We start from the raw sequence: 17,315 nt of genomic DNA on the forward strand, positions 1-17,315 counted from the left end.
ACCCCACCTCGTTTATATTGTCCCGTGTGGTGCAGTACTCCAAGCTGCGGGTCAGGGTCCGTTCATACTCCTGGGCTTTGGCGCGCCAGTTCACACAGTCCCCCTCAAGGATGTCCAGCTGCTGCTGCAGGTTCTTTGCAGAAACGTTAGAGCAGTTCTGAAAATGGAAGAGAAGAGGAAGTGACAAAGGGAGTGGGCAAAACAGCAATGAGACGAATGTGCTATTTACCTGCACTGTGAAACTCATAAAGGACACTAAAAAATAGGTTCCTGGCTTACTTTATCTTAAGCATATTTGAATGCAATGATTTCGGAAAGAAGCCAGACACCAACATGTTGGGGAAGGCAAACCGTCGTATTTCCAGTATTGAAATTTCAGTTTCGAAGATTTGCTCATCACACCCAACTCTTCAGAGACACCGTTTATTATAAGGTATAATTTTTACTTCAAAAGGCATAAAATATGCATTGGAAACATTCAGCTTCTGCACTATAATTTTCCTGTCAACTTGAACTTAACCTCAGGTTCATTATGCAAGTGCACCAATCTCTGCTCAGCACAGAGGGTTGCTGAGGCCAAGGCCAGATGAGGGTTGGAGAACAATTTATAATATTATTTGTGCAAAGTGAGACATCTTATTTTTTTCTTTCTTTTTAAAATAAATTTATTAATAAAATAGAACTCTTTAAAAAGAAAACTCCTTCTTGGTAAAAACCAATTCTATAAACAGGGACAGATATTTTGTATTTCTATGTCTTTCAGTTAAAAAATTGAAAAAGAAAAAAAAAACCTTTAGGTTCATTGCGTTCCATATCATTTAATGGAGATCTTAAATGAACTTTAAAGTAAAATTGGCCGTTATGATTTTATTGTTATACATATTGGAAAGAATAAACATAATCTTTTCTTCCCTCAAATTAGGAATTTGGAGAAGGATTTTTTTTTTAATCAGAGTCCCATGTATTATTTATAAAAACTTGATCTGGAAATATTTTCTTCTTTTTTAGGCTCCTTTGTTAAGGTCGGTCCAGTGGCATAAAGCAGATTCAGTGACAAGTGTCCAAGCCTTTGGTGAGGCCAGGAGGCTCCTCCATTATGGGATTTTATGGATAAAGCAGCTTTTCTTGGCCTCAGATCCATCCTTGTTTTATAAAAATGAGTGTCCTGGGCTAGATTATCTCTAGGATACCTTCCAGATCCAAAATGCTAAAGCAGCATTGGTCCAATCAAAATGAAATCTGAGCCACATGAATAACTAAAAATTTTCCTGTAGTTATATTAAAAAGCAAAAAAGAAACAGGTGCAATTAATTTTCATAATAATTTGTTCAACCAAATATCATTATTTTAACATAAATGTAAAAAATATTAATACAATTTTTATACTAAGTCTTTGAAATCTAGTGTGTATTTCACACTTACAAGCACTTCTTAATTGTTGCTAAACTTCTATCAGAAATACTTGATCTGTATTCATATTTCATAGTTTAGAGTTTAAAATGTAGATTCACATATCCAAGCTGTTCCCAATGTACTTAAAAGTTTTCCCATAATTACACTGTCAGTTTTAAAATTTAAATTAATTAAAAATAAATAAAATTAAAAGTTTAGTTTTTTAGTTGCATTAGGCACATTTCAAATGCGAAAAACGGACTGCCATATTAGACAACACAGTTCTACAATTCTGTTTTTTAATTAGCAAGAGAATAGATAAGTATTAAACAAGACTTTTATAAACAGATTTTTCTCTTTAAAAGTTTTTTCTTTCGTTATAGGTGGTAGATACTCACCACAAATAACTATCCTAATGGTTTAATGTATTTTTAAATTTAACATATACTAGGCAATCTGCCTGGTTTCTCTGATATTATCCCCAACTCTCAGCTTTAATTAGGTTCGAGCGATGGTGTTCTAAGTTGCTTACAGGCCGCTGCACCGACGAGATGATGTCCACTCCCAGGGAAAGGGCCAGCTGATGGAGATGATCAATATGTGCCTGCTTTTCCTGAGAGCGACTGAGGTGAGCCTGGGCTTCGTGGGCATCATCCAGATCCTTCGGCTGTGCTAAAAACTCCATTTCCCTTGATTTGTTGAGATGACCCAGCTGGAATTTAGGACATTAACAATTAACATGGATTTCCTATTTTTATGAAGACAGATCTTCTTAAAAGCCTACCTGCTATAACCAATTTCACTACCTGGTCAAAATGCTGCCAAGCCCATCTCTAATTATTAGTGTCATAAACAAACAAACAAAAATGTTACAGTGCTTCAAATTGATAGGGTAAAATGGAGGCATTAACATTGTCAGCTCTGTTAAAGAATATTAAAGAAGAAAATACTCTTTTTGGTCAGAGCCTAAAACCTTTGCAAGATCGAGGTTTGTGATCTGAGTAAATTCAGAGGCTATTTTAAAGGGATATCGATATATCTCCATTTTCTGTTAATAGAGGCTAATAACTTTGAAGCTCTACTGAGCACTCCAAAATGTCAGGTAGTTGAGATACAAAAAAAAAAAAAAAAAAAAAAAAAAGAATTTTTTTCTTCCCTCAAATAGCTTACACTTGAGTTGGGGGGAAAAGTACTTAAGACTCAAGATGCTAGGGGGCGCCTGGCTGGCTCAGTCAGTTAAGCATCTGCCTTGGGCTCAGTCATGATCCCAGAGTCCTGCTCCCATGGGGCTCCCTGCTCAGCGGGGAGTCGGTTTCTCCCTCTGCCCCTGCTCATGATCTCTCTCTCTCTCTCTCTCATGCTCACTCTTTCTCTCAAATAAATAAATAAAATCTTTAAAAAAGAAAGAATCAAGAAGCTAAGATTGACAAATGTGTGAAATAAACAATGAAAGTTCTGGGAATTTAGAAGAAAGACAAATCATTCTAAGTGACATAGGTTTCTTGGAAGCAGGCGCAAGGTTTAAATGGTAGAGGGGAGAGAAAAGGACCTGTCAGGTAATGGTGCCTAAGAGTCCAATCTTGGAGTTAGGAATGTGTGCACTATCTTTGAGGGACAAAGAAGAGCTCAGTTTGGCTGGATCATAAGGAAGGATAGAGACGTAGTGAGAAAAAAGTTAAAGGCCAGATTGTGGAAGGCTTCTAATACCAGAATAAACAGTTTGGCCTTTATTACACAATAATTCATTTTTAATTTCATAGTTTAAAACTGAGGGTCTTCCAGGTATCTGTGACACGTCTTACCTTTTCCTTGACTTGGTGAAATTGGACCACCTTGTACAGGATATCTTCGTAATCTCGGATTCTCACTTTCTGTGTTTGATGGAGATGAATAAGCTCCTTCACTTGTTGAGACTTCTCTTTCACAGGAGCTCCTTTGCTACTTAACTCTTCTGATTCTCTTATAATGTACTGAACTTCATCATTCAGTTGCTAAAAAAGTTAAAAGCATTAAAAGATACCCAGCTTTTAGGGAGCTTTTTACTTTATGACTGACTATAGGAAGATCTAAGTCATGAATCCTTCTCTCACTTAACAATTACTTATTGTCAGCCTCACCCCATCCCTGCAAATCCAAGCTTTCTGCTCTCTGATGCTAAGGGTACATTATTCTACCCCCATCTTCTCAGAAATTAAAAAAGTATATATCAGCAAAGCAAAACACATGTTTCAAAGCTAGCTGGTAACATACAAAGTCCCCTATTTCTGTGGCACACCAAATACTCTAGTTATCTGTTAAGTGAGTGTATTTGAGATATTTTGTGAACCCATGACTATCTCTGATATTTAATACAGACTAGAATCAGGCGGTATGGTAAAAACACCAAGAGAAGGCAAGTCTAAAAATATATTGGGGGAATTACTTGTCCTCTATGATAACAGAGTGATCAGAATGAACTACCAGCTGAGCAACGTGGTAGGTATGCTACTGTAAAAACGGTCATCCCAGAATCCACAAATAGCCATCACATGTAGGGAGGGATAAAGCAGCTTCCTTTTTACCCAGCACTGCTCAGATATCCCTTATAGGAATCCAGATTCTGGGACAGAACTTGCAAAGTGTGGACACCTCAAAAAGGAAGCCACTAAACATCAGGGATGGATCTTCTGTCAAGGGGAAAAGTAATGGAAATGATTTAGGCTAAGGAAATAATTTGCAGAAGAATAGCAGAAAGGTTTTCAAGTTGAAATCAAGCATGGGGGCATCAAATATATGCACATCACAGTGACAGAACTAACAAAGCTTGGGAATGGCCCCTGACTTAGAGGGATTTACACACTCACGCATGTGCAGGGGCACGTGCACACGTATAGACATGAAAGGCAAATAGGCATATAACACAGAGTGTATCAAAGTACCTAACACGTAGGCTAGTTGAATTTTCTAAGCATTTACAGGAAATCATTCACCATGGGCTACAATGGTGTGTTTTTGTGTGGGGGGGGTAGGGAGGGTTGGCTATCCACCATAACAGTTTTACTTTTAAAGAATCTAAAATAGATATTCCCTAAAGAAATCTTCAGTTTTCTGAAAAACAACACTGAGAAAGTGGTGAGCAACAGAAACGCAGAGAGCTTGACTTTGCAGCAAAGAACGAGAAGCCAGGCAGGAGAACAGCAGGAGGAGGTGGGGGGGACGGAATGCATTCACAGTCAGGGCCGGGAACATGACTCATGGGTTTATCTCTCATACGCTGAGGGCTCTCTGAGAGGGAGAACGGGAGAGCACAGCAAGATTCCTGGGAGGGTGGTGGGAACCTGGGGTGCCAGCGGGTGGGGACAGTGACATCACAGTTATAATTCTGGGGACAAAGGGTGGCAGGGCCTCTGTGTCAGAGCTTGTGAATCCTTGCTCTGAGATGTCTTAATCTAAAATGGGTCTATACCTCTTAGGGAATAATTAGAGTGAATATATGTGATAAATACATTAATAAGGAAATCATTTAATGCAAATTAAAATAATCTAAGATGAGAATATATTAAGGACATTTTGTAGCCTGAATGTGTATTATCAAATACAGAACAATGCAGAACAACAGTAGGAAAAATGTCTTTTTAAAGTGGAGTTTTAGACAAGCAATGTTTTTGTTTAAAAAAAAAAAAAAGTAATTCACCCGTCTGTGAAAATTAATTAGGTAAACCTCGACTGAAGAGTTTTTGATTTTTTTTCCCATTCACCCAATTCCATCGGTGTGTTCCTTCACCTGGAGCTGAGGCTTCATTTCGTTCCATTTTTTCTGTAGACCTAAAATGGTCTGGAGGCTCCCCCCAAGGTCAAGGGCAGACACAGGCATAAGTGCTTCCTGAAGAAGGTTTAAGTTGTAAGTAGTCTGAAATAAACATTAGATCGTCATGTGTTTGTTGTCTTTGACACCAGCAAATACATAATGATCATTCCAGTGATGACTGGTATGTCGTCGAACTTTTCCATCCCCATGAAGACACTCACTACCTCAAGTGAGTTTGTGGCTCTAAACCACCAGTGATCAAAAGCGCAGGCCCTGGGTTTCCTTTACTTGTTTTTGGTTTTAGTGTGGTAAATATATATATAACAAAATTTACCACGTTAACTAATTGTTAACTGCAGTTTGGTGGCATTAGGACATTCACATTGGTGTGTATCCACCACCACCATCTAACTCTTTATCATCCCAAACAGAAACTCTGTACCCGTTTACCAGTAACTCCCATTCCCTCCTTCCCTCAGCCCCGCTAACCTCTATTCTGCTTTCCCTCTTTATGAACTTGACTCTCAGTACCTCGTGTAAGTAGGAGCATACGACATTCATCCTTTTGTGACTGGCTTCTTTCCCTTAGCATCATAGTTTAAAGTCTCTTCTATGTTGCAGCATACGTCAGAATTTCCTTTGTTTTTAAGACTTGATAATACCCACTGCATGTTTCCGTACCTTCCTAAGTTGTTCTTTGAACGCTCCCCACTGCTGTTTCACAGGCTTGCTCGCAATGGCGTTAAGTTGCCATGTCATCCGAAGGTGGCTGAGTTCTTCTCTTGCTGCCTTCTGGCTTTCCATAGTGTTCTCCATAAAGTGCACTTCACTTTTTGCATTTAATATTTCATCCCTTTTAGCCTGTTAAATTAATAATCCATATAATGGTTTTTCTTTCCCAGGAGACACAATCTTTTGCACACACTATTTTAGGAGGCAAACACCTGATCGTAGCCAACGCAGAGCATGGTTCTGATATCAGGACATGTCTGGAATGCCTGTGCGAAGGCACAGTGGGGCTCTCAGAACCTATACTCTATGCTTGGATACCAGGTCCTGAGTTCTTCAACAGCCCAGTGGTGTTTGAGTCCCCACCCTCACACCCCTGGCCAGGGTCTGGTTACTTCCTACAGCTTAAGGAGTAATACAATGAGCATCAGGATCCAGAAATGTTGAAGTCAAGATTATTTTAGTGTATAAGTTTTGAAGTGTAGTCCACTATTTATTTTAACACACTCATTAGAATGTGTCGAAGTCTCAGTATCAGGAATATGAGGGGTCTGTTTTTCTCTTTAAACTAGCCCATTGTTTATACTACAATTATTTTAAATTTTCCTTGTGAACAGTGCTTGAAGTTACTCCCTTTTGTGAGAACTGAAATGTACGCCTATATATCTCTATATTTGTAACTCTATTATGCACCAGAATTGCAATATTTAAATTCAGAGCCCTCTTCCCAACTTCTATATGTTCTGGTTGACTGATTGGAAAGCTTTAAATAGTGCTTTTCAACAAGGGGAAATTCAATTGGAGGCAGAAGGATAAGAGAAGTAAACAGCAAGACCGTGTGTTTTCTTTTTTTTTATGTTTGCACATGAAAAATGTGATAGTTGAATATTTGGTTGACAAAACAATGGTTTTTACTTTGATGGCCAGCCTTTCTCAATAAATCCTTGAATTTCTAAGGAGCAAATAAGCCTGGATGTCCATAATTGCAATTACAGCTAGGTATCTAAAAGTCAAGGGATCTTTTAAATTGTAGTCAGAAGACAGTGTCATAAACATGTAACAATATTTTAAAAGACCATCTTATTTTTAAATTATTTTAAATGACATTAATATTTCATATTTATATTTTTGTATCAATTTAGACATAATAAAGTACAGATTAATTACAAAAGAATATAATTGCAGGTCCTAAGTGAGATTCCCCCCATGAATTTGGGGGTTCAGAAATAAAATGATATATGCTGTAATTATGGTTAACAAGATTCTAATATATCATAAAAAGTATTAGACAACTTCAGCAGAACCCATCCCAAATAATATTTTTTAATCTATGCTATAAAGTTAGGGTATCTTTCAACATATTATTAAGCAGCTATTAATCATAATATAACATATAATTTAAAGTAAACTTGGAAATTGCAGCATATCAGTGTCAAGCATAATCACCAGGATATGATTTGAGTGAGGTCTGGAAAAGGGAGAGCACAGTAGTATTTGTTGCTGTGTAGGCAGCAGGATTCGAGAAGAGTGATGATGTACTTGGCAGACTTAAATATTTTGACCACTCAGGAAGATTAAATAATTAGTCCAAGGTCTAGTTAGTAAACACAATACTTATTCTACTTCTGTGTCGGGTCATGGAAAAATGTTCCATAATCTTATCTAATAAGGTACCAAATTACCCATTTTCCATTTGAATTCAGGCACAACGAATGGTGTGTTTTGTTTTCTAGATACGTTGATAACAGGAAGGCAGTATCCTGGATAGCATCCTTGATATTCACAGCTATAAATTAGTCAATTGGCACTTACATCAAGATATCTGCCAGATTTCTCACCTAAATTAATTTGCCTGATCTTGATGATTTTTTTAGATGAACTGAAATTTTTTCAGTTTCAAGCTTGAAAAAATAAGCCACAGCAGCCCAATCAAGAGCAGAACACTCAGTGGAAAAGGCCAGCTGCCCTTCTTCCTTTTTAACAACGAAACTGGTTACCACATTTCAACAATAATGTTTGCTTAAAAGCCTAATGGTCCAAAAAATATGAAGAGAATTTAAAAAGCGTTTTACTTGCTTTACCAATAATTTCCTATTTCAGAATGTCACTGAACCAATAAAGTTAACTATTACGTGAATCTTAATTCTTATCAATAAAGAGGAATTTATTATATGAAAGCAGTAAGGACCTTGGGGTAAAGCATGTGTTTTACACATAATGTCTGAGACTTGATAGATGTGATTCGTGGGTCCTGCCAACACAGGACTACATGACTGGAAACCAAGAGAAAAGTAGACAACAGAAACAAATCCAGGCCCACATGTTGGAATTAGCCGACAAACATTTTAAAATACCCATGATTAGTATGGTCAAGAAAGTACAGGAGAGATGCAGAGAGGACAAGAGAGAGAATTTCACTGGCAATTGAAATCTAATAAAAAAGATCCACTGGACATTGCAGAACTGAAAAATAAATTTCTGAAATGATGTTAGTAATAAAAGGATGGACACAAAAATGTAGTTTGCAAATATTTGAATTCCCTTGTGAATACAAATTAGAGAAGTACACAATCATGAGATCAAAGACTGTAACAAAGTAAAAATGTAAAAGATGATAGATAGATAATACATGTTCTAAATGTTCCAAATGAAAAATAATTAGTTTCTACAGTAAAGCACCTGTATAATAACATAAGAACACGGGCAAATAGCTTAGCAAGTTGTCTCTGATGCTTAAGGATAGCATTAGATAAATTAGCACTATTTAATATTTACTTTGTTTCCATGTAGATTTAATAAGAATAATCTTCAAACAGCGAAGGTGGAGATAGAGTTAGATAAAGAGAAAATCGTAGCTCAAAGTGGATGAGATTAGTTATAGAACCTAACTCTTCCAAATGAATTCAGACTCCAGATTGAGACTCATCACATTTCAGAGTATTGGAAATTGCAGGTGTCAGTTCTCTTTGCAAACTGACAGAAAATTAGAGATGGGCCAGAAAGTTAGAGAAAGGAAAATGCCCTGATTTTCACAAGGGGGAAAAGGATGGGCTACATCATTTACAGATTGGTAAGCCTTACACTGAAAATCAGTGCAATAAGTTTATCGTGGCTCAAGTAGTTTGTGAGCACTTTGGAAAGAATTCTTTGATCACAAGGAGTCAACCTGATTTATGCCAAATTATACTTATGTAATTGATAGGATACTTGGTAGGCAGGCCTTCCTTGGAGCTGTCTCTCTCACCACAGACTTAGGAAAAAAGTTGTGAATTAGTGGTTGAAATGAAGTACTATTGGAAGTATCCATGATTGTTTAACAAACAGGTGAAGTGATGGCTTAATGGATTCAGAAGTCGACTTGCCCCTAGACACTTTTATTAAAAATTTACTTGCAGCCACAGAAGGCCTACTTATCAAAGGTATAGAATTAAATTCAGAAAAGATGGCTAATGCAGTAGATAGCAGGTTCAGAATTAGTTTAACAAGATGGAATCATGGGTGAAGACCAATAAAATGAAATTAAATAGGAATACATATAAAGGCCCACATTTGTATGTAGAGGATAAATGACTGAACAATGTAAGAAGGGAGAGAAGTAGCTCGGTAGGAATTGCAATGAAAACATTAGGGGAGTTTTATTTGATCACAAGCCTAATATGAACCAGCAAAGTGAAATTACTGCTAAAAATGCTAGCATAATGTTTCCTTAGTAAAGAATGATGTCCTTTGTTGTACTTTGTGTTGAAGTTGGACCTCACTTTTTGGTTACATTTTATGAATGATTTTGACAAACCACAGAAAGTTCTGGGAGGGAGAATTAGGATGGAAAGAGAAAAGACACTATCTCATAAGTGATAGGATTTCTCTGTGGTTAGCTACCGGAAAAACCCAGATTAGATACAGCAACTGTTTTCAGTGTTTGAAGGACTTTCATGTGTGAGAAGAATGAAATATTAACACTTTCTTCCCCTGCATAGTTACAGAGGGTTAGAAACAGATATGAAGACAGATTTGGCTTAACATTAAAAAAAAAAAAAGGTTTTTAGTGGCTGGCATTTTGTAACAATGAAATGAGCAGTTTCATTAGGAAGATACGTGAGGTATTAAAGGAGAGGTGGGTTAACCGTTTTTTTAAAACTCTGTACAGAACTTTATATGGATCAGAGGCTGATATAAAGATTCTAGAGTATTTTACAGATACAACTCAACAACTAAAATTTAGAGTACATTTTTTTTTTAAAGATTTTATTTATTTATTCGACAGAGATAGAGACAGCCAGCGAGAGAGGGAACACAAGCAGGGGGAGTGGGAGAGGAAGAAGCAGGCTCCCAGCAGAGGAGCCTGATGTGGGGCTCGATCCCAGAACGCCGGGATCACGCCCTGAGCCGAAGGCAGACGCTTAACCGCTGTGCCACCCAGGCGGCCCTAGAGTACATTTCTAAATATAATGGAGCTTCACCACGAAAAGATCTGCTATAGTAAGAAATTCTTCAAAATGATGATTCACCCTAGATGTTGTCTTTAACCCCTGGAAATTTTGTAAGGACCTTGTTGCGTGCTCTCAAAATAACACAGAACTTTCGGATGGACTTCTACTGAGGTTTCTATGTAATAATGGCAATGTTGTATTCGAATTATAGTCCCTCTTCTTAAGAGTTAAAATAGCCTTCATTAGAAAAGAATAGAAGGTCTAAGACCAAATAAGCATATAAGTGCTCAGCTTTAGCACTGTTCTAGGTTGAATAAAGCTAAAAAAATAAAAAACAATATAAAAAAAATAATAAAAACCAAAACCAAAACCAAAAACAATTTTCTAACCAGCAAGGCTGATTAGCAGACAAATGGACTTATGAATTTATGGTTTTGACTTTGACAAGGAATCCTTGCAGAAGGTGTTAACACATTTCATGCCATTCTTACCATATTTATTAAATTAAGGAACTCAAGCCCTAGATCTTGAGTTAAAAAACTCCTCTTCAAAAATAGCTGCCATTGCTTCTCTGCGGTGTCAGATCGATGCCTGGCTTCAGCATCACCCTCTTCTTTCTGCAGGATTTCAGTTTGGTAAAACTCCTTTAGGTTCTGACACTGCTTCTGTACCTAAAACAAAAAGAAAAAAAGGAGAATGTAAATGAAAATTAAGAATACTTAAAAACGTTTTTAAAGAAAAATAGTAGATTCTAATAGAAGCCTATATAAAAATTGAACAGAAACTACATTTCAGAATTCTTTAAGTTATTATTGAACATTGTCAATTTACTGAAAAGACATGAAAATCTATTTAGGTTGTTGACAAATACGACTACCCCTCAGTAGCAAATTCAGCTGACAAGTTTGTTACCCATTAGCCCTAGGTACCATAGCCAAAACCGTAGTTATGTATTACATATGTGCATGTTCTGCAACTGGGGACAATTTGTGTCAAAGAGTAGTGTGATTCCCGTTAAAGCTGAGTTTTGTAATTCGGAAGGAAGATATACACACACGCACACACACAGACAGGAAATACAAATCAGAAAGAAAGAAATGCAGCCAGTGAAAAATTATTTGTAATTATTAATCACAATTTCCTTCTAATCAGTGATAAACCAGAATAAATACAATTACTAATTTTCTGTGCAGGTATTAAGATGCCTCCGTAAGCTTATCGTACTGAAGTACGTTACTTCACCTGCCTAAAATTATATTTTCTCATTTGCTAACCAATGTTAGCAGTACTCAATTATTTTAAATCACTCTCTTTGATCAGAGCTTATATAAAATCAAATGCACTTGTAGAACTATAGATTAACATGTAATTGGGTAATGTAGAAATAGTAGAAAAATTTTGACACAAGCTTTTATGCATTGTGAGTAATATTTAATGGCCAATAGAACGAGACTCAAAGAGCTCATAACTACCAAAAGCAATCTAAACAGGGTGAGAAAGTTCAGGCAATGGTTAGTATTTTAAAGATGTTAACATCATTCATCACTTAAATGAACGTAATAGGTGGGCCTGAAAACGGTGCTCAGAAATAGAAGTTCTACCCTCATTTCCCATTTTCCATTTATTCATGCTTCTGTTTTGCTGATGCTTGTTTCCTCAGCCTAGAATGAGCTTTCCTTAATTTTCTGCTCCTACTGATCCTTCATGAACTACCGAAAATGCTACCTCCTCCATGGAGGCTCCTAAGATTCCCTGGGTTCCCAAAGATAGTTCTGGGAGAAAAAGAACTGTAAGCAAATTATCGTAACACAAAGATAAGTATACACACAATATTATGGACCTGCTGAGGAGGGACCACCAATTCTACTTGGAGTAAATAGGGAAGAACTTCCCAAAGGAAGCGACTTTTGATCTGTGTCTTTCAGAATGGTCCAGGGTGAGAGGCAGTCGGAGGGGATCCCAGATGGAAGGGTTAACAAATGTGAAGGCACAAGTGTGAAAACATGGCTGATTCAGAGCACGATAAAAGATCTTAGTGTGCGTGAAGTTCAGGTTGCACGAGCTGAGTGGTTAAAGAAAGAAACTAGAGGGATCACCGTGCTGCGTAAAGCTGGCCAGCAGGTTTCAACTTGTTTTCGACCGTAACCAACATGATGTGACAGATTCTCATGAGTCTGAAACAACTGATAGCTGTCACAATGGTTGAGAATCAGCGTGACAACTACCAGCACTTCTGTGGTGTGTATGCTATAGGCTGGGATGTCAATTTGATGGGCTGTCGGGTATGTGCAACTCTCAAAACATAAATTTTAATTCATCCTCCTTTTCCAATGGCTCAAAAAAGCCCTGAATGGAAGAGAGAATGATGCCATTATAGGAATTCCCTTGAATCTGTACTAGTTTATGTTTTAAGGGAATTAATGATAAACTTTAATACTTCATCCGTTTTTGGTAAAAGTTATTTAAAATTTGAAAAAAAAGTTATTTATAATTTGTTTCACAAATTACATTTGTCATATTACCTGAATGTCAGGAGGTAACATGATCACATTTACTTTAGAATGACCATTTTTTGAAAGGAGTGAAGCAGAGAATTATAGGAAGAAGACCAGGCAGAAGACAACTTCTTTAAGCTGAACAAGAGCTGGTGAGGGCTTGAACTGAGGAAGTGATGGTTCAGGCAGAGGGAAAGGGGAATTCAGAAATCTTTTGGGTTGTCCCAAAAGGTAAACAAGGGGTAGCATGACCTTTGATATAGGAAAAGACAAAAGGAAGGAGACTAGGGATTAAACTTCTGCTTTGACATTAACTAGCTGCTTGATCTTGGATACTAACTTCTCAGAGTCTCAGTTTCCCTGATTTGTAAAAGAGGGATAATAGTAGCTAAACATAGCAGTGTTACAAGGATTAAATAAATTCAGGAATGAGGGCACCTGGGTGGCTCAGTTGGTTATCTGCTTTTGGCTCAGGTCACGATCTCAGGGTCCTGGGATTGAGCCCACCTCTGCCTCTTCGCTCAGCGGGGAGTCTGCTTCTCACTCCCCGTCTGTGCCTCCCCACCACTTGCACTCTCTCTCTCTCTCACTTTCAAATAAGTGAATATAATCTTTAAATAAATAAATGAAATCAGAAATGAAAAGAGTGGGGCCTCATACAAAATAAGTGCTCACTGAGAGAGGTCTTAGAAAAGACTTTGAAACTTCTACATAGGACTTCTGAAAAATGATGGGGTCATTAATCCAGTGCCAAGATACAGAAGAAAAACATGTTTGGAAAATAGATAACTGGCAATGTTTTGTTGAGCTTTAGGAGCCTATAGGATATATAGGGAATTAGTATGATTGGAAGTTGAAAGCATTGGTCTGGGGCTTGGAAGTGCTGGGGCTGAGGAACCATTTTTGAGTTATTGGTGAATTAAAACCAAGTCAGGGGTGTGATTTTTGTACAGAAAGTGTATAGAATGCCCAAAAGAGAACACAGGTAAGAGCTCCATGACTCACCACATTTCAGAAACAGAAAACTAAATGAAGAAAAAGGAGAAGGAACAGATAAAGAAGTAGACGAGGTGATGCCACTTATGTGGATATCCAAATAAGGTAAATCTACAGAGACAGAAAGCATTTCCGTGCTTGCCTGAGGCTGGAGGATGGAAGCCAGAATTGACTAAAAATATGCAGTAGGCCTCTATTTAGGGTGATAGAAATATACTAACACCGGAGTGCAGTGATGCCTGCACAACTCTATAAATATACTAAAAATCATCACACTCTATAATAGGTGAATTTTATCCTCTGTAAATTGTACTTCGACAAATCTGTCTTTTAAAAAGTCACGGGAGGTGAGAGTGAGTGAGTGAAATAAATGTGGCAGAGAGATTAACGGGGATGAAGACTGAAAATACAGCATCTCATTTGTCAACTAGCAAGTAGCTTATCAGAACACTTTTGATGGAGGGAAGAGGTGGCAAATGGCAGGACTAAAAAGAGAATACACTAGAGGCAGTGGGGTGAGGCTTGGGGAGGACAAGCAGGCAGAGGCGAGAAGTGTTATCTCCCCGTTCTGAGAGTGCAGGTGCGAAGGGAAGGACAACTACCGAAGGGCAGTCTTGGTGAGGGCAGCACCACTGGCCATGGCTGTAGACCCATGAGAAGGAAGCAATGGAAAAGCAGATGTGAACAATTGGAGGATGGATCTAGCTGAAGCTCGATTCTGAAGAGCGTAGGCGTGTGTAGGGAGGGACTGATGGCTGATTCATGTAGGACACAAATAGAGGCTTCACTTTATTGGCAACTGGGGGATGCCTCATGTCAATAGGTTTGGAAGTCGAAGGAAGTCAAGGTTTTTTGTGTCATATGTGTCAGTCACATACAAGGAAAGGGCATTGGCTGAGATTTAGGGATGGAAACTGGGGTAAGATGTTTGAGAATCACAACTGAATGGGTGCCAACAAGGGAGCACATGGGGACCCCAGCAGAGGCAGAGACCCATACATTGTAACGGTGCCAATCAGCACAGTTTTATGATTTTCTGTAGAAGCATCTGAAAGCTTGGAAATGGAAGCTGAGTAAACAGTGTTGGGTTGGCCTGGTGTTGGGAATTGGCAGGGAGAGTCAGGGTGGACAGCAGGGACATGTTGGCATGGAGAGTGGGCTGGAAATGAATAAGTAGGAGCTGGTGAAGAAAAAAGGAAAGCCTGAGGGGGTCAGAGGGTGACGGACTGAGAGTACCACCAAGATGAGAAGGACAGGAGGCTCTACCAGGGAGGGAAACAGATTTAGTGAAAGCAGGGACGGTGGAAGGACATGAGGTCTTTCTGCAAAAGTGTTTCTTGCAGAGCTAAAGTTCCAGCCCTAGGGAGGCTCTTGGTCCCAAAGGCTAGAGTGGGCCATAGATGCTGAACTAGAAGCCAAGCAGGTGGATATTTGGCAATGAAGACACAGAAAACAGGATTTCTTTGCACCTTGTCCACCATTTCAAGTTCTGAACAAAAGTGTACAACAGGATAATCCTGTCAATTGCAATACCTCTCCCAAATCATGAGGGGTTGCGGCTAAGAAAAACTAAATAAAAGTTTAGGTGACAAAAGGTGGAATAAAGACGTGGAACAGGAGGCAGTGGTCACCTGAGATTTGCAGGGACTGCTCGTGGCCTTCCTCCCGAGTGGTGAGAATTCAGAACATTACAGAATGAGAGCTGACAGAGGAGATGTGCTTAGGCAGGACACTGGTGGTAGGGGGGAAGGGTGACAGAGGGAAGGTGAGGGGAGAAAATGGAATTCGAGCATGCTCCCTAACTTTGGTTGGCTTTACCCCAGAGTGGACCGCGTGGGCTCCACCTCCCGCTAGGCCAGTGCCCGCCACTCTTAGAGCAGCAGAGTTCGCGTGCTCCTAGGTGGCACTCCCACCCTTTTCCATGACTGATGTCATCTCCCAGAGACTGGGACCTCTGAGAGCTGGAATCGTAGTCTACGAGAGGGAATTTCACGATTCTCTAGTACAGCCCTGTCAGAAGAGCGCCTCAGAAGAAGCTCTCCGAGGTAAAGCTGTTAAAAGGCATCAAACAAGACAGATCTGAGATGACCCGAAAGTCTGTAATTTCTAATTCTGTGTATGTATTTTAAATGAGTTGCACTAATTACATGAGTATTCAAAGAGATCCATGGTGGAAGATGACTTGTTTTTAAATAATTTTGTTCTATGTTTAGGATATTGTAAATGCTTGTAGGCCACAGTGAAAAGTGTTCCAACACAACCACTGTGCTTGTGAATATATCTTCTACTCACTTGTATTATTTTTTAGGAAAACAACCTATTCTTTGAGTCTTTGTATGGCGCCTTGGAGAATAAAGGGCCAGTAAGTGAGTACCTGCGTGGGAATGGAGGGTACGGGACTACCCACCGCGGCTTCTACCCCCAGAGAAGCAGGAAGAAGGCAGAGGCCACCTTGCTGCAGAAGGTCAGAGCGTAGGCACCGTACCTCTTCTGAGGACTTTAGAAATGCCACATAAGATTGCAGGACTTGTGACCTGGAGCCGATGCTTTGGCCAAGTATTTTTAATTCTTCCTCTAGCCATTTAGCTTTAGAAGAAAGCAATGCCACTTCGTCAGGTTCAAATTCATTTTTCTCTGTCATAAGTTTTGCAGCTGCTTCTAATTCATGTGCTGTCTCCTATGAAAGCAAAGCACAGGGGGTCAGAAGCTGACAGGGGAATCATGAACATTCACATTTCATTACCTTCTGCACATCCATCTATTACAATTATTAATTGAACTTGTACCAGAACTCTCCTCAATGAAAGAAAGGCACAACTTTCAAAACTTCAAAAAAAAAAAAAAAGTTACCTTAAAATGAAAACCATCTCAAATTATTCTCTCACTCTCTCAGCTCTACTTTTCATTTGGAGCATTCTATTTTTTGCGTCACAAAGAGAGAAGAAAAGCTGTTTGGTAGGAAAAGTTATAAAACAAAATGGCAGAAATGTTTGAAGTAATTTATTCAACAATTATACATGAGGATTACTTTCTGAAATTTAACAATAGCTCTAGCAAATTCCTAAACTAATTTTGTTATACAAGAGATGGCAAGTCTATAGAAATTGTTTACTCCTTGTTTAATTTATAAAAAATGGCATGTCACCGATGCAGTCTTATTTAAATCTCTATCTAGAAGGGGTTTTGAACAAGGGTAGGGAAAATGTTATATATGAAACCTAACGAGCCCACAGGGTTGCTCTTCTGGGTTTTTTTTTGGAGTGCAATTTCTGGCAGGTAAAATCTCATGGAGAGAATGATAAGCAGGTATGGTAGGCATAACATCTACAATTGCCACGGAAAGAGCCATGTAAAATTTTATGGTGAGCCTGAGCTAGGAATCAAGCAAAAATGAAAGAAAAAAAACTTCACTGTCATTTGCAGCAAGAAGGAATTGCTTCCCTGCCTGTATTTAATATGCTTCCCAAGTACTGCACTGAATGAAGC

The 17,315-nt window shown here is 38.6% G+C and overlaps 1 protein-coding gene across 11 annotated transcripts in view; it reads right to left on the reverse strand.

The window, feature by feature from the left end:
* The window catches only part of CCDC141 (coiled-coil domain containing 141), a 205,285-nt gene that overhangs the window by 48,062 nt on the left and 139,908 nt on the right, over nt 1-17,315 (reverse strand). For all 11 annotated transcript variants that reach the window (XM_048214373.2, XM_057316443.1, XM_026492424.4 and 8 more), the window contains 7 exons: nt 16,315-16,506; nt 10,830-11,009; nt 5,861-6,040; nt 5,156-5,281; nt 3,195-3,383; nt 1,925-2,104; nt 8-157 (listed from right to left, as the gene is read on the reverse strand). In XM_048214373.2, coding sequence (XP_048070330.1) covers nt 8-157; nt 1,925-2,104; nt 3,195-3,383; nt 5,156-5,281; nt 5,861-6,040; nt 10,830-11,009; nt 16,315-16,506 — 1,197 coding nt within the window. The remainder of the gene's footprint in view (nt 1-7; nt 158-1,924; nt 2,105-3,194; nt 3,384-5,155; nt 5,282-5,860; nt 6,041-10,829; nt 11,010-16,314; nt 16,507-17,315) is intronic.

Source organism: Ursus arctos, unplaced genomic scaffold (genome assembly GCF_023065955.2).
Source record: "Ursus arctos isolate Adak ecotype North America unplaced genomic scaffold, UrsArc2.0 scaffold_1, whole genome shotgun sequence".
In the NCBI taxonomy this organism is placed as follows: domain Eukaryota; kingdom Metazoa; phylum Chordata; class Mammalia; order Carnivora; family Ursidae; genus Ursus; species Ursus arctos.